General features: G+C 35.6%; 6 protein-coding genes across 6 annotated transcripts; 4 read left to right on the top strand and 2 right to left on the bottom strand.

The window, feature by feature from the left end:
* Positions 1-5,433: 5,433 nt before the first annotated feature.
* Positions 5,434-7,255, bottom strand: LOC120129417. Its single transcript, XM_039146919.1, has 2 exons — positions 7,099-7,255; positions 5,434-6,979 (listed from the first exon to the last, which is right to left on the bottom strand). The coding sequence occupies exons 1-2, from the start codon at positions 7,155-7,157 to the stop codon at positions 5,818-5,820; spliced, it is 1,221 nt and encodes a 406-aa protein (XP_039002850.1). The 5' UTR covers positions 7,158-7,255; the 3' UTR covers positions 5,434-5,817.
* Positions 7,256-7,283: 28 nt separating this feature from the next.
* Positions 7,284-9,597, bottom strand: LOC120129438. The gene is made up of 4 exons (XM_039146937.1): positions 9,580-9,597; positions 9,179-9,443; positions 8,005-8,589; positions 7,284-7,906 (listed from the first exon to the last, which is right to left on the bottom strand). The coding sequence occupies exons 1-4, from the start codon at positions 9,595-9,597 to the stop codon at positions 7,284-7,286; spliced, it is 1,491 nt and encodes a 496-aa protein (XP_039002868.1).
* Positions 9,598-11,034: 1,437 nt separating this feature from the next.
* On the top strand, positions 11,035-13,040 carry LOC120129418 (WAT1-related protein At5g64700-like). Its single transcript, XM_039146920.1, has 7 exons — positions 11,035-11,266; positions 11,344-11,406; positions 11,503-11,619; positions 12,079-12,331; positions 12,409-12,567; positions 12,646-12,797; positions 12,879-13,040. Exons 1-7 carry the CDS (start codon positions 11,094-11,096, stop codon positions 12,997-12,999), a joined length of 1,038 nt encoding a protein of 345 aa, XP_039002851.1. The 5' UTR covers positions 11,035-11,093; the 3' UTR covers positions 13,000-13,040.
* A 2,260-nt stretch (positions 13,041-15,300) lies between these two features.
* On the top strand, positions 15,301-16,440 carry LOC120129436. Its single transcript, XM_039146936.1, has 2 exons — positions 15,301-15,892; positions 15,974-16,440. Exons 1-2 carry the CDS (start codon positions 15,301-15,303, stop codon positions 16,438-16,440), a joined length of 1,059 nt encoding a protein of 352 aa, XP_039002867.1.
* Positions 16,441-17,622: 1,182 nt separating this feature from the next.
* LOC120129426 lies at positions 17,623-21,107 on the top strand. The gene is made up of 7 exons (XM_039146930.1): positions 17,623-17,837; positions 18,260-18,289; positions 18,787-18,885; positions 19,922-20,045; positions 20,159-20,465; positions 20,589-20,643; positions 20,797-21,107. The coding sequence occupies exons 1-7, from the start codon at positions 17,679-17,681 to the stop codon at positions 20,863-20,865; spliced, it is 843 nt and encodes a 280-aa protein (XP_039002861.1). The 5' UTR covers positions 17,623-17,678; the 3' UTR covers positions 20,866-21,107.
* Positions 21,108-21,869: 762 nt separating this feature from the next.
* Positions 21,870-23,510, top strand: LOC120129428 (fibrillin protein 5 homolog). The gene is made up of 7 exons (XM_039146931.1): positions 21,870-22,222; positions 22,308-22,423; positions 22,501-22,623; positions 22,732-22,830; positions 22,927-22,971; positions 23,055-23,128; positions 23,212-23,510. Exons 1-7 carry the CDS (start codon positions 21,976-21,978, stop codon positions 23,294-23,296), a joined length of 789 nt encoding a protein of 262 aa, XP_039002862.1. The 5' UTR covers positions 21,870-21,975; the 3' UTR covers positions 23,297-23,510.
* The last annotated feature ends 280 nt before the right edge of the window (positions 23,511-23,790 follow it).

Raw genomic sequence — 23,790 nt, 5'->3', positions numbered from 1 at the left:
ATATCGGTACCAGAACTCAGAGTATCAGTACTACTACTCGAAGTAGTTAAAAAACTTTTCAAGTATATGACTCAAATTTTCAACATAAATAATATCCAAAATATAGTGGGCATGGTCATAAACATACTAAAAGATAACATGATAATTAAGAAATGCGAAATATGATAAATATAAATTCAATCATCCAAAATACAATTTTGTAACCAAATCCAAAATATCAAAATGTTAAGTAATTTAAGGTTCAACGTATGATATTTGAAACGTCCACAAAAGAACAATTAGCATAACAATTGCATTATCAAGCATCTGATGGTGGATCGGGATCCGAACGAGGTGCACGGAAAGATGCAACATCTTGAGAAAGAGTATTGATCCTATCATTGACGACGTCGAATCGAGCATGGGTGTCGTGTTGCAGCTCGGTCAGTTGAGTCCCCAAGGCAGTAAAATGGGACTCCATGGATGCAAACCTCAGATCCAATGTCTCCATCAGCGATTGAAAATAGGGAGGCATCGCACTACTATCGCTAGGTGGCTCGTCAGGGATGCAATTTACAAGATCATCTACATCTTGTAAAACATCATCGATATGAGGAGGGGCCGGAGCCGGAGTTGCCTGTGAAGAACTAGCACCGGGTGTCTTTTTAGTTGATCGTTCCCAATTTGTACCAACTTGAGTCCATCCGGACTTGCGAAGAGACGTAAAATCAATTTGGGTACCTAAAGGGATGACAACATCTAGGTTGACTCTAAGACCGGCTTTGATAAATAAATTACTAAGAAGACAACCATACACCAAAGACTCGACTCTCTTACAGGGAATATAGATTATGGTGTCCACTAGCTCACCGAAATGATTTGAGCAAGATTAATTCTTTTATTGTTTTGAAAACAGTGTATCCACCAAATGTCGATACATCGAAAAGAGGAATATTTTCCTCCAAATGGTCGAAACCACCAAGAGATAATTAAGTAAAGAAAATGCTCGTGAAAGTCAACTATACTAGCGCTCTTTCCTACTTCTAAGGAAGAAGGGATAAAATCTCGCTCATTATCTATCCCGATGTTTTCAAGACCAAAGGCACGAGCAATAGAGTCATAATCAATTGTAATGTATTCACCCAAGAGATAGGAACGAATACTTTCAGTTTGAGTACGAGATTCATTTTCAATGCAAACCGCATTAGAATAGAAAATGCAGACAAGTTGGTGAAAGACAGCGAGTTTTACTTTGAACGTGTTGTCAAATTTCCAAGCTTGGAGAATAGGTAGGTATTTGAAGTTCATCTCTTGCATTTCCTTAAGAGAAGGAAGACGCTCACCCCTAATAGTGTAAGACTCAAAATGATTTAGGTATCGGGAGTATAGATTTCGACGATTTAGTTCATTAAAACAAGAGTTTACGATTGTCATTTCAGTTGGATTGGGAGGAGGATTTGGCGGAGGGTTAGGATGTGGATTAGCACGAGAGGATGATGATCTAGGATGTTTGTGAGACATTTTAACGAAAATCGGAATAAAGATTATACCTACAAAAGGATAAATAAAATATATGTATACAATCAATTAATCCCAAAACTCAATATGAGTCCACAATTCAAGGTATTCTATAACTAAAATGTTATTATTAATAATAATATAATGTGTTAAAAAATGTGTTTAAAAAAATTATGAAAAAATTTTATGAAAACAAAAGTATATATATATATATATAAACAAACGAAATATTATAATTAAAATTTTGAAATTTAAAGATTTTTTTGAAAAAAATTGTAGATTCTAGTGTAAAAATGCAAAATAAGTAAAGACCGTTCACTAATTTAAGCGTGGTTCTTCATTTTCCTCTTCTTCCGGCTCCGGTTTCGGTATTCCGAACACTACTCCACCACTTTGATATACATCTTCGGGTGAAAATGATGGAGTACTCAAGGTATTTGATGCCATCATTGATGTCATCGCCTCAAATTGAGATTGTCCGGGATGAAGAAGATGATCCCATGGACCTCTTTCTTCCGGTTCTGAGGAAAATTGTTGTGAAGATGGCACTTGATCCCACCCACTTCTTTCCCACACCGCTCGACTCTCCATCGATGGTTGATATGCATCATATCCACCATAACTTTCTTGCGTGGATAATAATTGGCGAAAGAATAAGATGAAGATGTTGACGAAGATGATAATTTGTTTTCTCATATTTTCCCTTCATTATTTTCCACTCGGACCGCTCCTCCGCCGTTGTCAAGTATGGTTTCCCATTTTCTTCAAACTTTTGGAGGTAAGGAGAAACATTGAAATCAAAATCTTTGGGTTGTACCTCAGAACGATTAGGCAATCATAAATGTCTATTTTGCCATTGATATATGAATGTAGCATGCTTCATCGACCAATCTTCGGTATGCTTCCCACGCGCATCTACTTTATGCAAATTGTCAATGTCATATATTGGCATTTCTATCGGTTGGCAGACCATGTGTCCGCTCCTTCAAAGGACATTGGCGGTAGACACCGTTGGATATCTGACTCATAATAAGACATCTAATTAAACTGTCAAAAGTATTATGTTAGTATAACTAAACAATTAATATTACAATTTAAAAGTTAATGCAAAAAATAGAAAAAATTACCGCATGTCTACCGGTGATATCAATTCTCATCAGAATATATAATTTGGTTGCACCCGAAAAATTTGTATCGATTATTCGGTGTCGCCATCTACAAAAATTATGTTATTTATTGTCATTTTCAAAATATTTAAATAAATATTATAAAATATCAAAACTTTAAATATATGAATTTACCTTACGACGAGAGGAAACTCCATAGGAGCTGATGTAATAGGTGTCATAAACGGGAGACGATACCACGGCCATGATTGGAGCAAAACTAAACAACCCGCTACATCCATTTTTTTCCTCTCACGACTACGGTCGCCTTGCATAGTTCACGATACAAAAATGCCAAAATTGCAGAACCACAACTATATTGGTGACATACAACGAATCCTCCATTACCGGAAGATATTGGGTGTGCACCAAATTGTCTGATTTATCCGGTAGCAAGATCCCTCCAATCAACGTCAAAAGAGATGCTCGAGCTGCATATATCACCTCTTGCTCTGTTGATTATTCATCTACTTTAAATTTGCTTTCTAACCACGTCATCTGTACCCGCAACCCATCAATGACATCGGTTGAAGTCTCATTTCCAAATAAATTTGAAATAAGAACATTTACCTTATAAGTGTTGCGAAGCACCAATGGCATACCATTAATCGGAACGCCAAGTTGATACGCGACATTTTCCAAAGTTATCGTCACTTCGCCACAAGGTAAATGAAACATATGCGTTTCGGGCCTCCAACGCTCAATCAACGCCGATATCAGTGTTGACATCACCTTGAATCCACGAAGAAACGTTGCTCCATATAATTCAGATTGTGAAAGATATATCACCATCCGCTGATGTGGCTCTCCATTCGTCATTCCTCGATGACGAATGGTTCGTTCTTCTCGCTACAATTTGAAAATAAAATATTTAATACAATTACATAAAATAATTATTATTAATACTATAATTTTATCAAAACTAAAATGAAATAAAACAAATTAAACTTACCGTTGTCTACTCCATCGACGAAATATGAACTTTATCAAGACGTAACATTTCATCTCTTGATGTCATTTCAACAAAAATTCTTCAACACAAAAGTTTTTGCTCTCAGTAGAATGTTTGATTACAAGTGAAAAATCTATCCAACCCAAACCTCTATTTATACTACTCTACCTAACGACTACTTTTTTGAAACTGAAAATAGCTGTTGGAACTCGTCACACTTGACGAGTTCCATTGAAATTAAAAAAAAATCGATCGTTCAACAACGTTCAATCTAACAGTCAAAAAAGTCAAAATTTAAGCCGTTGGAACTCGTCACGCCGACGTTACGAGTTTTATCTCCATAAAATATTAATTTTTTAATTTTCATTTTAAAAATTACAAAAAATTTATTTTTTATTGTGACTCATCACGCCAGTGTGACGAGTCCCTCTTGAATTTTTTTTAATCCGGCTATGGGGCCCACCTGACACAGATCATTAAAAAATTATATCCTATGAAACTCGTCACGCTACCGTAGATCCCAAATTAAAAGTTTGGTGCCCTAATGGGCTAAATAAATTACCCGGGATCGGTAATGACCCAATTTAGCCTTGAAACAATACATGTTAAAACATTTTACGATGCTTTTGTCTCTGTTGCTCCTTATGGAAACTGCATGCATGGGGATATGTGGAGCAAAAACTACATTTGATGATTGGTAGCAACTGATGCAACCCTAGCTGCCATATGGTTTTGGAATGACTCTACGGCCATTATGTCATGTCATCCGCAGCCTTAACTGTGAACATCCATAAAAGAGAGAGATGGTAAAAGAGTTGGATAAAAGAAATGTTTCTGACGTTGTGATATAAGAAATTAGAATCTGTCTATCTGGGTGATGGTACCATTCACACTTGGAAAATTTCACTTTTCAAAACTTTCTTTATTCACCGTTAACACAAATAAAACGTAGAGGAAGCATCAAGTGCTTATCCCTCCGATCAAGTTATCTAGAAATAGCTCCCAGCAGCATCAACTAATCGTTAAATGCTTATGCCTAGCCACCATTTCTGTGAAAGCAACCAATGAAGAACCGAAAAAAGAGTCGACGCGCTGTTTATCACTTGCCCATCTGAGAACACTTATCCTTCCTCCAGCAACAAATATCGGATCCGCCATAGCCATCAAGAGCAAAGTTGGATACCAAATCTATAAGATGTCTGAGTATTCATGATGACTGATAGGAGTGGATACCAAATACTAATAAGGATGTAATATTTGCATTCCCGAGAATACGTTATACAGTAACGTAACATGATGAATTTAATTACACTCGCAGCGTCAATGGTTTAATCAAGCGCACCTGATGAAGTAACACCCGCAGTGTATGATTTCTTGACACACCAATGGCTAGATGTCACCTAACCTTGTGCACTGCGAATCCAGATTGCTTCACAGACCAGTTCTAAGAATGATGGACCTCATCAAGAGGGCATTATCCACTAGACAACTCCTGACTTTGCTTATTCCGGATATAAGAAGCTCAACACTCGATGCTGTTTTCTACTCATTCCACCCAAGTTTTCTTCCTCGTACAGTTCACGGCTCTCGACAAGTATGCCAAGATAACCCTGCACAATTGGTTAGTTTCGATAGCCACCAACTTCATCTTTTCTTTTGAAAGGAAAGGAATTATATTAAATACCAATGTCATCCAAAATTACATAATTCTTAATACATTTCAATTAATAAAAAAACAAATCAAAAGGGTTTAATCCTAAACAAAGCCCATTGAACGAGTGAATAAGCAACTCTATTTGCCTCCCTATTAACTAAATTAACTTTATATTTCCACGACAATGGTACCTCTTCATAAGGAATCTTTGCTTGACCCTCTGACGTGATACTTTATAATGTAATAAATTAAACCAAAAATAAATATTTAATTCAATTTCAGAGGTAACCTTTCTCCTTTTTCTATAAACATTTAAGTGAATTCCCAAGTGAAACAACCGGCCAAATAAGTTGTGTTGGATTATTTCAGTTTTGGCTTAAATATGTTCAGTCTACTTTAATACGACTGACAGTTTATTCAGTTGATCAGAACCAATCGAAACTTACCCGTCCACCATAGATTGCATGACATACAAAAGCCAACATCTATAAAAGTGAGAAAACTTTTAGCATGATGCATTAATACTTTGATAATGTCAAACCGACCATTCAGGCGTCCATTCTCGACTCGCTTGATATTTTCAAGCTTCCTATTATTCCATTAATCAGCTTATCCCTGTCATCCTCCCCAGAGTCTGCAACAAAAGTATATTTCTTTTGCACACTTTGCTGCTTCCCGTACTCCTCCAAACAATTTTCTGTTTTCATGCCTTCTCCAGCATCACCAGATGGCTTGACATTGTATTCAGAACAATCAACCAAAGCATCAGAGTTCTCTGAATTATCCATTTTATCCTTATCTTCCGTAATAGTGTACAATGAATCAAGGATTTGCAACAATGAGCTGCTTTCCTCATCTGATCCAGGCTTCTGTTCTCGCCCTGATAGCTCTGCAGTTGACATGTCCCTTTCGGAATCAGAAAATTCATCATCTGAGAGAGAAGGATAGTTGGGATATTTTGTCTTCGTGTCCTCAGGTCTTTCACTCCCTAATACTGACTGCAGCTCATTTCTAGTTGAATCCGAGTTGGAAACAAATCCTAGTTCATCCCACATAGTGTCCAAATCATCAACTTTTGTTGTCGCATCATTAGGCAATTCACCAAATGCAGGATATGTATTTTCTAGAATGTTAGGGACAACTGTTTCCAAGCCAAAATTGTCTGGAACCATGCTTGCAGGAATTATGAAGCAGGACTCTATTTTAATTCCAGGTATTTTCTCCAGCAGGCACACCAACCTTCTGTAACCAAGCTTTTGTAAATCCAGAAGAAAACCGTGCTTCTCAAGGAAGAGTTTCCTGAAGTTACCCATATGATATCCTTCAGGGTGTTCCTTAAGTATCTCTTTAACAAGGTTTTGACAGTCGGACAATACCTCACATCTAGTACGATCTGAAGATTTCTTATCGGGGATGGTAGTTGTAACTCCAGAATGAGGAATATTCTGCAACTTTTCCTCTCCTTCGTCCTTTTTCCGCAAGTTTTCCTGCGACGAAGTTCTCAGAAAGATTGATCTCAACCCAGAATGACCCAAACTGGAACTCTTCCCAACAGCCTTGGTGATCTTGATCGGTGAAGATTTCGAGGGGCATTCTTTGATCCATTTCTTATCAGATATTAGCAAATCCACCAAATGAAGAAGATCAGTTTTACTGAGGGGTCTAAGAACCAAAGGCCCTTCCTTAAGCAGATTTTCTGCCATCTCTTCCCTGCAAAAATGTAACAGCCACAGACATAATTTTGTTAAAGCTCCTACAACTTTTATATTTCCAACAGATTTTTATCAGCAAGACACTTGGGAAAAACTAGACGGTAAGAATTAGCAAACCTGGTCCTAGACTGTGTGACAAGCAGTGATCTCCTGGGTGAGTCTATTAAGGTTTCCATGTCTTCCCAGAAGGATCCCTGAGTAAAAACTTCATGCTTTAAAGAGTTTGTATTTGTTTGGTTGAGCTTTTCATGGGATTGATCATTTGATGTCTCAAAGTCATTGTTACTTCTCTAAAATTTACACTAGCCGGCAATCCAGTTAAAAAAAACTGACCTCTTTCCAGAGTGGCTTTCAATTGCTTCATAAGTTGCTTTAGTGTCAACAGTAGAGTCATTACTTGATGAAGAACTGATAACTGTATATGGAACTTCACATGACTTTTTCTCCAACTCTTCCTTCATTCCTTCCCTCTCATAACCAACCCCAGTGCATTTGGTCAGAGTACTGTTATTTTGTTTCTCAGAGCTATCTGCAGAATCACCTTGTTTACCTGGAAGGTTATGACCTTTTCCCGCACGATTGAAATCACTACCACCAAACCATCTTTGACAAACTTTCTTTATGAGGCTTCCATCAGATGCAGAATCTTGTTCCAGAATACGATCCTGAAGACTCCTCTCAGGAATTTGATCATTAGATGCTTTGGCAATCTTCTGATCAACTGGAAGGGGCTGTTGGGCTTCCTCTTGAAGCATCCCTGCATTTACTTTAACAAGATTACCATTTTCTGGAGAGGTTTGTTGTATCTTTCCAGGAGTAACTCCAGCATTAACCTCAGGCGAATGATGCAACCTGGACTTTTCATTTAAAACAACATATTCTGTCCTGTCATCACTACTTGACATAGAAGAAACAGTGAGCTCATCTCCAGTTCCATAGACAGGTCCAGCAGATAAACAAGGACTAGTCTTAGATGGTTCATCGGCTTTGGGGCAATTCCATGTATAATAAAAATACCATTACCTTCTGGCTGAAGCTTCAAAATGTGTGGCATTGATAAAAGAAAGCGGGAGAACTTTTTATAACCATACAAGTCTTTATCAAGGCCAACATTGCTTTTTTTAAGCTCAGCACGAAGGTCTATAATGGAAATTCCCTTTGGGTATGAGTTAAGAATCTGCCTTATCTGCTTAATGACTGCCTCCGGAACTGGCCGAGGCACAGACTCAGAACAACTCTCGGACAATTCTTCAGTCCGTGTACACGCTGGTTGTTCAACTAAAAACGGATCTTCAAGAGCCACCCTGTAATGGCCATACCAAGAACCATAAGGACCATCAGGAGGTTGATTATAGTGCTTTCCAGTCAGGTTCTCTCCTTTGAGAAGCTCATTCCAATTCCACATAATACTAGCAGCAATGCGAAGAACACTTGGAGCTGATTCTGAAGTAGCAAGCAGTACATTGTAGTTGTTCATCCGTAACCTATGCAATACACTTGCAAAGTCCCTGCCACCAGTGATTAAAAAGAGATGGGCTGGAGGAGGATTCTGAGAAACCCAACACAAAAGATCAACCAGAAGCGATCTGTCAGCACTGTTCTTTCCACCTGCATTGGTGGACATTTGCATGGTAAATAACATGAACAGAGACAATAAAAATTTAGAAAGAAAGGGAAAAAATAACATATAAGAACTGAAATCCATATTCTCTCAGAAAGCCATTTGTGTAGTGGTGCCACTTCATCGATTTTAAAACTCAGACAAGTGCAATTAACTTGTCTGCAAAAGGCACACTCAAGGTGCTAGGATTCTAGTATTGTGCATGGCAGAAAAACCGAACTTGCAAGAGCAATTTCAGCATAAAACTAGCATTTAATGTAAGTTCTAGATCATGGTATCACACCCTAAACAGAATGGAAGTATCGTTATCACACACCAAACACAATGTTATTTCCTAGAAATTTGTCTTTCATATGTTCTTTTAGCAGATCAGGGAGAGGGATGTTAGATTGATAAAAGTTGTTGGTAAAAATTTGCATATAATACAGTTTAATTTGCACTGAACATTGATATGAAAGTATCTTTTGAAAGGTTAAATAAAAGTTTACAGAAACTACTAAATTACTCCAGGAAAATCCCAATATCACACTAAATTCTTGAGATTCAAACATTCACTAAATTGTAGAAATAAAATACCATTCGGAACAAGAGAAATATTAACCCCAGTAGCAGAAAGCTCTTCCTGGTTAGTTCTTGAGAGTTTGAAAATATCTCCGAAAGCCGTAATCTGAACAGGGCCCTTAATTCCATTGGCCCTTACAGCGGAAGTGATGATATCAGAAATCTTAAAGGCATTAAAACTAGCAGGGGGAGAGCAGTTCTCAAAATCCCACCAAACTGAAACCTTAACGTGGCGTGAAAGTTCGTCATGTCGCGACGACGAAGAATGGGAATGGAAAGACTGGGTTTAGCAAGTGGAGAAATGAGAAATGAAGATTGAGAGTGAATATAAAGGTTGAGCAGATGACGACGAATAAAATGAAGAAGAGGGAAGAAGGTTTCTTATATGGAAGGGTTTAAGGTTCATTGTTAATGACAAGATGGGTTTTCGCCATTCCAAAGACAAGGCCTAGGGTTTTAGGAGGGGAGATACGCAGCAGTTAAAACCCCTTTGATTTTCTTTATTTTGGGTAAAGTACAAAATGATCCCCTGACTATGGGGTACTATATAGTTGAGTCCGTCAACTATTCAAAATTATACAATGATCCCTTTATTGTAGGACAATGTTTTATTGAATTCCCTAACTATTAAAAGTTATAAAATGATCTCCTAACTATTCATATATTTCAAGATTTTCCTTTTTCATTTAAAAAATTGGATGTCGTTTGAGTTGAACGTTAACTAGAGGTGTTTATCGAGCGAGTCGATTGTGAGTTGGACAGTGCTCGACTCGTGCTCATTAAAAAGTTTTATTGCTCGGCTCAACTCGTTGCTCGTTAAACTCACTAAAAGTTTTCACTTTATATTTTAACTATAGGTAAAATCTACCAATACTTTATAGAGTTTAATACAAACATAAATTAACAAATTTCACAAAAAAGATTATCAAAAGAGTGTATGAAATAATTTTAAAGTATAAACTCTAAAGTAATCCACAAATATACTAAATTAATAAATTTGTAAATTATTAATTAATAATTTACCATCTTTCTTATTATCATTAAACAGCTTGCAATATTCATCATCACTACTTTTGTTTTTCTAAGATTAAATAAAAAAAATCATTTTTTTACGATAGTTGAAAGATGTGAATAAAAATATCTCTTTAAGTGGTTATTGACAAGTTGAAAGCTAATGAAGAATGAATGAAAGATATACAATGAAGCACAAGTAAGAAAGGATAAACGTTGTAAAGTTTTACCTTATACTTGAAAGATAATTGTCGATCCAATTTAGCAGATTAGGTTAAAGTCTTTAATTTGATAATAATTGTAAGGTAATAGAAGTAGAATTAGGTGAGAAATTAAATCATTATAAATTATTGTGTGTTTTGTATCCCTCTTAAGTAAGAAATATCATTTGACAAATTTTCAATTGTCAATTCACTCTCTCTAGACATAAATAGAACTAACAAATTTGTAGGTAAATTGTTGAGCTCATGATCCTTTCTAATTTCTTGTAAAATTTTGAAGGGTTAGAGTTAAAAAGGTTAATGCATAGACCGAATCCGTTTTCTCAACCACTCATTCATAGGTACTGATACCATATGTTAAGTCACAAGGAACAAGTGAGCTGACCTATAAAAGTTCTTTATGCTGACCTCTAAGCACTAATATTTTACATTAAGAAATCCAAGTAGTTGCCAGAAACAGTTGGTTATTTCTTTAGGTGGAAATAAAGCAATAAAAAAGGCACAATTATGATGAACCACTAACAAGAAATTTGTAAATAAAATTTCATTTCCAACAGAGAAAGCATATGCTTTCTCAGCATTGCTATGCTGTATTTGGTAATGGGGATACTACATTGATGTCAAACACTTGTAGTTGAAGCCTGAAGGTGTTGATAAAGGGGTTCCATTTTAATTTTAATTAATCATATTCAAAGCAAATGGGGTCAAAGAAGCCTTTCTTTGTGGCTCTTCTGGTGCATGCTCTTTCTTCTGGCATGATCTTATTGTCCAAGGCTGTATTCAATATGGGTATGAGCATATCTGTGTTCGTCTTCTACAGACAAGTTGCTGGAACAATTTTCATGCTCCCTTTCGCCATGATTTTCGAAGGGTAATACTATCTTTTCTTCATAAACATTCATATTAGTTAAGAAACTAAAAATTTCCCATATCTCTTCCTTATTCCAGGAAAAACGCGAAGCCACTTTCAATAGTGACTTTCTGCAAGATTTTCATGCTTGCTTTGCTGGGGTACGTGGGGTACGTAAATGCTTTCAAAATCCCCGATGAATTTCGCTAAGAGTTATACGTTTTCTTCTTCTTATAATTGATTCGGTTTGGATTCAGGATCACCTTAACTTTGAATATTTACGGAGTAGCTCTGATTTACACATCTGCAAGTCTTGGTGCTGCCACCATTAATTGCATTCCCGTCATAACATTTGCCTTTGCAGTTTTACTCAGGCATGTTTAGTTACCTTCCGTCTTACTTAATACTATGGTTTTTCTTCCTTTGACATTTTTATTTTACAAAAGGATGTACATAGATAATTCATACTTTGAATAACATTCGTGGTATAAGGGAGATTATGGCATTGGCAACAAGACTCGTACCGCACGAACTTTGCCCAAAGTGATGGATGGAGATCATTAATGGCTAAAAGTGATGAGAGAAATGTATAATTACTATAGTGTTTTATTTTTAATTTTGCACAAATAGGTTGAAAAGTATATAACCTTTCCCCTATTAGAATGATAACGAATAATATAGCTGTGATATGCCCTTTCCATAGTAGCGCACTAATTAATATTATAAAAAAGGTTTATATTCTAATTATTTAATTCTGGTTAGACCTAATGTTTAGGGTTCGAATCTTACCCTTTTTAATACTAACATGGATGACCATGTGATTGGTTTAACAGGATGGAGAAGGTGAGAGTGAAGAGCGTCCCTGGCATTGCAAAAGTTGGTGGTATAGTGGTGTGCATGGCTGGGGTTGTCACTCTTTCTTTTTACAAAGGTCCCGTTTTGAAACCTCCTTTCCATCTTCATTCTTTCCCTCTCCAACATGATGGGCATCACCATGGCCATGCTTCTTCTCCCTCAAAATGGATACTTGGATGTTTCCTCTTGCTGGTCACTTGCATATGTTGGGCCCTATGGCTTGTACTTCAGGTACCTTTCGTCTTTTTCTTGTTCATTTTTGTATTAGCTAGCATTACTTACCATTTGGAATTGATGAGGCAAAACAGGCTAAAATTTTGCGAAGCTACCCTTCCAAGCTTACATTCACGAGCATTCAGTGTTTGTCGAGTGCTGTCCAGTCATTTCTTGTCGCTATTGCCTTGGAAAGAGATCCTCGCCAGTGGAAGCTGGGATGGAATTTTAGACTGCTCGCAGTTGTTTATTGTGTAAGCAAACACAAAGAATATTCTTATGGTTTAACCTGAAGATTCTTATAGTTTACCGGTTGCATGAATCTGCGATAGGGGATTTTCGTGACGGGTGTTGCGTACTACTTGCAAGCGTGGGTGATATCAAAGAAAGGGCCAGTTTTTCATGCAGTGATGACGCCATCGAATCTGGTGATGACAATTCTTGGCTCAGTGTTCCTCTTAGGCGAGACCATTAACCTAGGAAGGTAAGGTAATTAAACACCTTTACCTAACCATCTTTAGGAAGGAGATGCTTAATTCTTAAGATATATGTTATGTTTTTGTAGTGTTGTGGGGGCAATCATGTTAGTGATAAGCCTTTACAGTGTTTTATGGGGAAAGAACAAAGAACAGAACATTGAAAACGAGAGTTGTTTGCCTGTTCAAGATCAAACACAGGTAAATTAAGGAAACAGCAGTTAGTAGCAGCAACCCTCGGCCATCGTTATCTACGTAAAACCTAAGTTCTTTGATTCTGTTTCTAAATCTATTAATCATTCTCCCCTTCATTTTGTATTTGTTTTATGGGTTTGCCAAGCTCTTCTTTAATTCGTTTTTTAAAAATCTCTTCTTTAGTAATTTTAAAAGATTCAAATTACACATTCAATACCATGTTACCAAGTATCAAAAGAATATCATAAATACTCTTCATTATAGTTTGGGTTTCAAGATCCTTACATTTCCTTTCAAAGAAGAAAACTCAAACAAAATTCACTTGTTCATCATTTGCTTATCTTCAAGATAATGGTTATAAGAAGTCTTTTAAATTAGAATCAATGAGCACGTTAACATTATAAAATATTTACAAATTTAGGGTAAATTGCATATTTAGTACCTAAACTATAAGTTTTAGTCCATTTTAATATCTAGACTTTCAATTTTTTCAAAACAATACCTAAAGTTAGCTATAAAAGATAATTCACCATAGTGATAAATTTTTATCTTTAAGATAATAAATTTTCTCATTTTTCATGTGATAGATTAGTTCCTCGAAATTAGAAATGTCTCACTTCTTATGCTTTAGGAAACTTTTGTAGTAAGATCATGATTTGGAAAATTTTCCAATTAGTACATTTGCTTGGAGGATATGATACATCTTTATTCCTTCAATTGTGATATCATAGATTAACTTTTCTTATGCGCGCCCTTAGTTTATGATTGAATTATCATCAGTCATATTGAACTTCAGACATTCTCAAAGTTTTCTACTTCTTCTCAAAGTAACTCAAATTGATTCTTTTTAGAATCAGATGGGCGGGAGCAGTGGATTATGTGAAAGAGGTGATTAAGATCAAATTGAAGTCAAATTTATGGTGGACCCAAATTAACTCACTCTAAGATAATTACAATAATATCCTTATATATAATAGATTTTAGGGTTTTTATAATATTCTCATTTTTCTTTGTTTTATTTTCCACACTTTCTCTTTTCGTATATGCCGCCGCTTCTTTCTGTTTTTTGTGTCTTCTTCTTTTACGTTTTCTGTCTTTCTTCCGTGATAAGCTTCAGACATGATGCACTAGATTTCGCATAGACGATATTGAATGACCATATTCAACATTTGTTATCAACAAGGAATATTTTAAATTAAAAAAGTCAAAATATTAAAAATCCTCAACTTAGATTTATTTTTTTATTTTTTTACCAAATTGATTTTTCAGTTTGGATCTAAAATCTTTAGCCTTTAATCATTTGTAAATATTTCCGTTGGTTACTTTAATCTTCAGCTAAATTTGGATTTGGAAGTAAAGTTTATAAGATCTTTTAGTTTGGTATTTGATTTAGATTTGACGAGAACAAATTTATTCGGCCCGAGTGAAGTAAGAACATGAATACATATTCAACTCGAACACCAAAAACACAAGAGAGAGAAAACATTTCTTTCATTTATTCATCACAACAGAAATCTAAAACAGCAACATATGTAAGGAAACTCATCAGTCTAACAAAGATACATATATAGTAGAGATGGATACTGTATGTCTTGTTGATCATGACTTTGAGACTGACGAAGCATTGGGATTGTTGGTGGGAGCTCCTTGAGGGTTTGGCATTAGCTAGGGTTCTTTTCGAACAAGAAATGCCAAACCCCAACTTCACTCTCATCCCCCACCCTCTCAATATATGGAGGTTTTCAAAACTGATTGCCTCATCCCTTCGTGTAGCTGTGAGCCACGTAGTTGCCATTCCTGCCTGACTTGGGTAAGGATCGCTTCATTTTTTAAATTAATGATAAGAATACAAACCTACTATTTCCTTATAATTATTAAATATTTGAGTATTATTGTTGGAATAAAAATGTAAAATAAATAACATTGAATATATTTCTACAAATTACTTGTATTTTAAATATACAAACATACTCAACTTTGATTATCTTATATATAAAATATGCATTTCATATATTGATATGAATTCATATATTGATATGAAAGATAATGTTTTCTTAAAGCAATGTATCAAATTAAAATATGGTTATGATGAGCTATAATAATCTCCCTAAGCCTTTTAAAACCATTGTTTATGTCTTTGTAACCCCTCAAACCTATTTCATGTGTGTTCCAACTAAGTCTCCAAGGTTACAATGATTTGGTTCAATTTACTATTTCATTACATATATTCAATTCATTAGTCACTGTACAATTCAAATAAATACGAAAGTTAGATACGCATACTTAGGTAAGGATAATTCCAACAACACGCTCAATATGTGTGGGCCAAAATTGCATGGGGGTCTCAGTTTTTTCGACGTCAATCTGAGGAATCGCGCTCTGCTTAACAAATGGATTTGGCGTTTTAGTTTGGATGAGGAAAGTTTATGGAAAAATGTAGTAGCAGCAAAATACAATTATGTGCAGGATTCAATTATTCCAAATGATGCAAATGTCAGGAAATTTTCATGGATTTGGTGCAGTATTATAAATCCTGCTGAGTCTTGTGGGATTGTTTTTTTGTCTGAAGTTAAATGTGTGATGGGTAATGGTTCAAAAATTGATTTTTGGTCTGATAATTGGACGGAATTGGTTTCCTTAAAAGCGTCTTTTCCTAGACTGTTTCGGATAGCGAATAAGAAAGCCGGAAAGATTTCTGAGTTTGGCCATTGGGTTAATGGAGTGTGGGAGTGGGAGATAGAACTTAGGAGACACCTATTTGAATGGGAAAAGGCTTTGTGGAGTGATTTCATGCTAGTCTTAAACAGAGCTGTTAGTGCAGCTCCTTGTGATGATAAATTAAGATGGATTGGGTCTGCAGATGGTTCTTATAACGCTAAATCATTTTGCATTCAATCAACATGGGTAGGTAAGGTGGAAGACCCCATTTGAAAATTCGTCTGGTTTAAATTCGCTCCTCTAAAAGTTTCTGCGTTTGTTTGGAGAGCAGTTCAACAAAGGCTGCCGGTCATCATAGAGCTTCATAAAAGAGGTATTCATTGCAGTGTTCAATCTCTCTATGTTTTCTGTAATTGTGAGCAGAAAACAGTTGATCATGTTTTGTGTCATTGTGATGTGGTGTGGAAAGTCTGGCAACGTTGGTGTAGTGTTTGGAAGGTCAACATAGTTTTCCCTATGAAGGTTAAAGGGCTGCTTGAGGCTTGGTTCCATCAGAAAATTAGAAGGAAAGATCGACATCTATGGGATTTGGGATTTTTTGGTTTGATATGGAATATTTGGCTGTACAGAAACAAAGTAAAGTTTAAGGGTATTGTTGTTTCTGTGGATCAAATTTTCAATATAGGTTTGATTCAGATTGGGGTTTGGACGAATGCTTTTTGGCCATCGTTGATTCCGATCGTTCAAGATTTTGTGCGAAGTTCGCAGTCAATCACTTTAGGTGTTTGTGATTACTGATTTCTAGTTTAATAAATTAGTTAGGTTAGCTTGCATGGACTACTGCTTTCTAGTTTTTTCTCACTTTATTAAGACGAAACAGGGGTTTCACTTATTTCCAAGGTTTTCATATTTGAAAAATTCTATAATGTGTCTTTGTTTGATGTCTGTATTCTTTTTCCTTGTGGAGTGGCTTGCTCTTTCTGTCATATGCATAAGGATTTAAATGAGGCATAGTCGTGGTGCTACTGATTCCATGGAGCTGTGTAGTGCTGCTGCTGTGGTGTTTTCCCCAGGTGTGTTGCGATAGGAGGCTGCTGTTTTGTGTTAAGTCCCCTGTGGTGTTGGTGCTTATGTATACTTTCTTTTTAGTTTCCAGCATAGGTATTTGGTTGCCTGTGTTGTTTATTTATGAGCTGGAGTGTGAATCGTTGTTCGATTGGGATATGGACTGAATTTTGTAAGATTGGTATGCTAATCACAACTTATATTTTTTATGGTGTCCGATCAGCCTAGAGACAATGTATTTAATATTGTTACACGGACAGATACATAATTTTATGTTAAGGGGCAAACTTATAAAATTTTAAGAAAATAAAAATAAATTTTTAATAAAAAATACATTAAAAAATCTATTAAATTTTTAGAGAAAATGATTGTCTATCTTATTGGTCCATCCCGGATTGTTGAGATCATCATATCGTATAGGAGGAGTGGAGATCCTATCGAAGGGTTTTTTGACCTAATACCCCAATCAGGTTAATTATTTAGGATATGAGGTTAACATGGACTTTATTTTGGAAATTATGTGGGTCTAATATCCAATTTAGTGCATCGTGGTCCAAATTCATGTTGACCCAATACTCTAAATAATTAATCCGCATGAGGTATTGGGCCAAAAACCCTATCGAATCAATTTTGAACTCAAACAGACCTTTTGTTTCCATCAATAAGCTCAATTGTTTTATCCATGGAGTCCAATCCTAATATCCAATTTAGTGCGTCTTGGTCCAAGTCCATTCTAGAGTGCACATTCGTTAGGTCGTGTGGGTGGGTTGCATCATTTGAGTCGTAGGATTGGGAGTTTACTTATATAGGGCTCTGCAATGGCCCAAGTACAATCAAAGGATCCAGTCCAATCCAACACCAAAAATCCTTACTTTCTTCTTGAGAGATGTAAATTCTTTTCTTTTTACCATCCAAAGCTCCCTCTGTATCGATTCGTGAAGAGAGTGGGTTTTGTCTTGATTTCATCGATTATGCAGATACCCAGATGTCCAAACTTGTTGCTACTCAAGAATTCATTGCTTCCAGCTTTGTCACCTTCAAAACCAACCACTACAGTTGCTGCACCCCTCGTTGCTTCGTTTCATTCTACGCCTGTTACCTATGAAAAATGGAAGACCAAATGGAATTTTGTCAGTTCACTTTTCTTTCCTTTTTCTGCGGTTTATACATATATATATATTCTCATCTGCTTAGTGCTGTCTGTGGGTGAGTTTGAATTTCTATTTTTAATTGAATAGCTTTAAACAGGATTTTTGAAATTTAAAGTTCTTTAATAGCTTTAACTTGTGGCATAACGTCCTTTTCTCTGAATTCTAATATAAAATAATGTTGTTAGTTTCTGCTATTTTCAACTTCTTGCCCCAAATTGGCTGTTCTTGACTCTTATCAAACTAAGTCATCTTCTATGTGAATAAGTAATAGTATTTCTCCCTTTTTCCCACTCTGGAGCACCATCAATTGCAACATTTTTTTTGTTTTGTTTAGGAAGTCGGATAAATTGTATATGCCTTGCATTGATGAGAAAACTTAGCAATTAAATCTATTTTTGCAGGATGAAAGAAGTAAACAACAAACAACTAAGGTATGCAGTTTTTTGGGCGTCTATTTTGTGTAATTATGTGCATGCATCTTTTAATTATCTTCTTCCTAGTATATCATATATGAATGTCTTTAGATTGGTAATCGTTTCAGAACTTTTAGTAGACTAAATTCCAGGTCAAGTCTGTATGCTCGAGCCATACTATCCATTTCTAGATCTTTTCTTCAACCTCAATTGCCGAAACAGTTATCTTATATTTGGACCAGGAACATTCCTAGCAATCTTTAATGCAATAAACACCTTGTACATTTCAGGACAGGAGTCGCCATGATTTATTTGAATGTTCATGTTGACCAGATGATGGACCTCATCTTCTAATGGCTTATTATTTTGCTATTTGTTAATTTCATACTACCTAATTAGTTTTGTTATGAACTCTTTTGTCGTCTTCTGGCAGTTTCCTTCCTACTTTATTTGTTCTTTCTTTTTTAAGAAAAGAAAAAGAGAGAAGCACTCTGATATTTCAAACATCATTGCAGAACTACATAAGATATACAGTACATCAAAAGCGTGCTGACACAAAGGCAGCTCTAAAACATCTTCTCCATAATAGCGGTTGCTCAAAGGTTTCATTCCAGGTAAACATTTCTGGGCTCCTGCTTGATGTAGAACCCTGTTCTTATTCAAGATTTGAACTTCAGTCTTCCTGATGTAATGTTTATATTATAGTTATTATTGTGTAGTTAGATTGTGATATAATTTATTGTTGGTTTTTTATGCATTTTTGTTTAGAGCTGTCAAAACTTAACCCTAACCTGTAAACCTTCCCAGTCACTGGAATCTGAAGTTGACCTAACTTGATTTGACCATAGAAGTCAACAATCCAAATGAACCTAAAATAGCCTGATTCAGATATGATTTTGACCTGAATGAACCAAAATTGTAACCTGCATTAAACTGATTTTACTTTAAAATTAAACAATTTGAATCCCAGATGACCTAAGCCTGAATTGAGCGGAATTCGATTTTCTTCCCTAACTGAAGTTACCTGACTAAAACCAAACCCAATTCGCCCGTTTGACACCTATAGTTTTACTCCAATTTTATTTGCCTATTCTAATCTATTAAGGAGTTCTTCAAATATTTTGGAAAAATGGACCAATGATTCAATTTTGGAAATATTTTGACACCTATAGTTTTACTCCAATTTTAGGTGCAAGCCTTGGAATTAGTTTTAGTGTCTTCATTATTGGCATTTCTGTCATTTATATTTTAATAAAAATTCTTAAGTTTATGGTTCATAGAATATTCTCATAAAGTGTGCATCTAGTGTTGAGGTATAGTAGAAGCTTTTGATTTCAGTTAGGCCTTTGAAAAACTGAGGTTGCAGTTATTTTTGTGATGAGTGATGGTAAGTTGAATTTTCTTAAAATTCAATGGACTTAATAAGCATGTAAAACTTGAATTTTATTTATTTACCAAGAAACCGTTTGACTCAAACATACATAAAGCAAGAATTTTATTTATTTACCTGGAAACCATTGGACTCAAATGATGTTTATAAAACCTGAATGCCTTGTATCGTCTGTGTTACTGTGTACCAAAAGATTGAGCTTACATTTTTCATTAGTACCTGAAATTATAATATAAGTTATGCCTTTGTCTTTTATCCAGGATGAAGTTCAAAAATGGAAATTTGAAGGGACAGAAGGCCAGGATTCAGATGGTTCTGATAAGAAGCGGCGGTCAAGGTTTTCTGGACGACATGTTCAGAAATCTAACCACAAAAAAGTTAAAAGTGAGCTTCTTTCTTTTATTGTTTCTCGAAATGAAACTTGAAAAAATGCCTCCTTTATGGGAGAACTTGCTTCTGCATTTGAAAACTTTATTGTCCTTGGTTACATGGCCCAGGAAAGTTAAAAAGAGAGAGTTTCTCTGAGGAATTTGATCATCCTGAGAGAATCTTCCAAGCTAAATTTGGGAGCAAATGGTATACCTGGTCTTCTGGGGAAGGTCATTCTTTCAAGAATCCAGAATCTGGATTTGAGTGGCGAGAAAAATCAGGCTGGACAAATCAAAGAACGAGAGGGTGGGAGGGTGCTAGTGATGCCGAGTCTGATGAGGATGATGAGCCATATTCTGTAGGATCATGTTCTGATAGAGAAATCCTTGGTTTGCCTCAAACAGGCCCCTTAAAGATTGAAGATGTTAAGAACGCGTATGAACTCGATATTTTAGAGGCCTGTCATCTTGAAGATTAAACATTACGTATTTATGTTTCCCACTTATTCCAATTCTTTTTCATGCATGTATTCTAAAATCATTAAAATTGTCATTGCAGCTTCCGCATATCAGCTTTGAAGTGGCATCCTGATAAGCATCAAGGTCCTTTTCAGGTGGGTTAGAATATCCAAAAAAGAAAATTATTGGCTGCTCATCCAAATCCAAACAAATTTTTTATGGATTTTAATCTATGGTTTATCATATACATTTTTTTTGGTCTGTCATTGTGTGTGAATTTGTACTTAATTTAGTGGAGCTGTATGCAGGAGATGGGCGAAGAGAAATTTAAGCAGTGCGTGGATGCATACAAATCACTATGCCATGCTCTATCCTAAGTCATGAGGTTGGTGGTGTTTTCTGATGCCGAGAGGTCTCAGAGAAGGATAGGCTAAGAAGAGGTTCATGATTCATTTATTTCTTATTCAGAGAAGGATAGGCTAAGAAGAGGTGTATATCTTAATTTGTATGGTTTCTTGTTTAACTTTCTTGCTTAGAAAAAAGAAGATTTTTCTTTACCGTGTAATGTACGAAGATAGAGGGAAAATAATAACCACAAGAGGCTAATCTCAACAAATCAATAGTTATTGATATGGGAAGATTGTTGGATATTTTGAGTGATTAAAAGTTTTTTTCTATATCTAAAATAAAAAATATCATGAATTTTGATTGAATGTACTATTCGATACATAGGATGCAAGATGATAATGTTAGGTTATCCTGATAATCTAAGTTTATTCTTGTCATATCTACTTAGTGGGTCTCCATCAATTGTCTTGTTTCTAAGTTTAGCTTTATTAGTAAACCATTAGTCTCTGTGTTCATGTTTTTACAATGTCGATTCTATGATTCATCTCATTTAATTTGGACGGAGTTTCGTGTCTTTTAATAAAGTGAAGTACTCCAATTTAGGTTGTTTATGGTTGAACGGGCGAAGCCATCCCTAAATGACTAGTAGAGACTTCTTTATGTTCTCTCTTTAACACTGGAGAGTTTTAAAAGCATCTCATGTTTGAACAAACAAAGACATCTCAAATTATAAGTTATTTTAACTTTTTTTGTTGTTGTTGATATAACTAGGTACTTGATTTTTTTTATTTAAATTAACACTTAAACTTAGGTTTTTTTTAATTCAAATTGATTTTAAAAAGTGAATACTAAAAAGTCAATTTCATGTACTAATTGTTTTTTTTAAATAGACACCAAAATAAACTTTAAAGCTAAGTGCAAGTATCTAATTGAAAAAAAAACTTTTAAGTTTCAAACTGAACTTTAAAAACAAGCTTAGATAGCAAATCATAGATTTACCCTAAACACAAACCTATGAATTAACTAAATGGATAAAGAGATCTGATCCCATCCCTGCTCAACTGGAACTACATACCCCCCATGAATGTGGGCTTCATTTTATTACCAAAGCTCAAAGGAAACAAACCTGGTTTGCTCCAATGTCTCATGCATTCATTTCCAACAAGCTTATCCACCCCTCAACCCATCCTCCCCACTTGTTTCCTCGGCTATCCACATCCAAACAAAACATCAAACCTCAAACCCTCATCTCAACCATACATCCAATGGTTACGACCAACAGATTCAGCCCCGGTTTTATCACCAAAGTCGAAGATAACAAAGCTGGCTTAGTCGGCGAAGATACACTTTCCCACCTCAAATCTCAACTCTTACAGCAACTCCAAGGTATAACCACAGCCACTTTCATCCCATTCTTTTTTAGCTTAGAATATTGAAAGTGGGTTGTTTTCTTTTGTGTATGTATTCCAAGGAATCAATAGAGGGATTTTCGGAGTAGCATCTTCTAAGAAATCTGATATTGAAGAACTGGTGAAGCTGCTTGAATTCCAGAATCCAACTCCGGATCCTACCCTGAATCTAGAAAAGGTGGAATCATATTTCTATTTGTGGGAATAAACTGAAGGGTATGTAGTTACAGTTTTGTTTCTATAAATGAAATGAAGGTAGGTGGTTGCTGGAAGCTTGTTTACAGTTCTATTACAATCTTGGGTTCAAAGAGAACAAAGCTTGGGTTGAGAGATTTCATCACCCTGGGAGAGTTTTTCCAGACCATTGATATTCAAAAGGTATTACTTGAGAAATTTCAGGTGTATTGTGTTTGTGTATATGAAACTGTGTTTGTAATGGGATTCGGGTTTTACTAACTTTTAGCATTTGGTGATGGGAAAATGGAGAGCAAAGCATTTAACGTGATAAAATTCAATGCCAGAGGGTTGAAATTGTTGAATGGGAAGCTCACAATCGAAGCTTCCTTCGAGATTGCATCCAAATCAGTTAAACCCTTTCTTTCTTTCTTTCTTTCTTTCTTTCATGAATGCAACAAAATACAAAAAACCATGATCATGATGTTCTTGTTTGGAATTCTGCAGAGAGTGGATATAAGTTATGATAATTCAACCATCACTCCTGATCAGGTAAGCTGAGGATATTTATTATACCAAGTGATGTAACATAGTTGATCCTAACTTGAAGCTTTGATTTGTTTGAGAAACCATAGCTGATGAACGTGTTTCGGAAAAATTACGATCTGCTGCTTGGAATCTTCAATCCAGAGGGGTGGCTGGAGATAACGTATCCTTTTACCTAGTGCAGTTCATTTATATTGTAAAACTTGAGAGAGGTGGTTGTTCCTTGAGTTGAGTTTGAAACTGCAGATATGTAGATGATACGATGAGGATAGGGAGAGATGACAAAGGGAACCTCCTCATTTTACAAAGATCTGAACAAGACACAGTCTAGCTCTATACATCAATTTCTGATTTTATGTATCATCTCAAATATATATATATAAGCATCAATGCAGTTGAAGTTGTTGATCTCTAGACTCCAGTTTCCCAAGGAACATCGCTTGCTGATGATGGCTTAAGTTTCCAATAGCATCATCATCGACTTTGTTAGCCTGTGATTTTGTTGGAGTTTCTCATCTGATCGTGATTGTTGATTAATTAATCTTTTGATTAATTTTCCTAGGAAAAATTACTCTTGTTATTCTCATTATACAAATGATATTATTAATTTGGTTACAAACAGGTTATTATTTCTCTAAAAGTTGCAATTTATTCCATGAACTAAAATAGGCAAAAAGTATCAGAGGTCAAAAAATCAATATAGTCTTCGTATTTTTTCCCTCTCAATATGACCCTTCAACTCAGAAAACAAACCCAATGTGACCCTTTAACCAATGTTTTTCGTCGTTGATTGTTACGATGCTGACGTGATAGTTTACTGTATTG

This window comes from Hibiscus syriacus, unplaced genomic scaffold, assembly GCF_006381635.1.
Source record: "Hibiscus syriacus cultivar Baekdansim isolate YM2019G1 unplaced genomic scaffold, ASM638163v2 tig00110500_pilon, whole genome shotgun sequence".
Lineage (NCBI taxonomy): Eukaryota > Viridiplantae > Streptophyta > Magnoliopsida > Malvales > Malvaceae > Hibiscus > Hibiscus syriacus.
The sequence above is the reverse complement of the archived record's forward strand: the minus strand, read 5'-3'. Positions and strand labels throughout refer to the sequence as shown.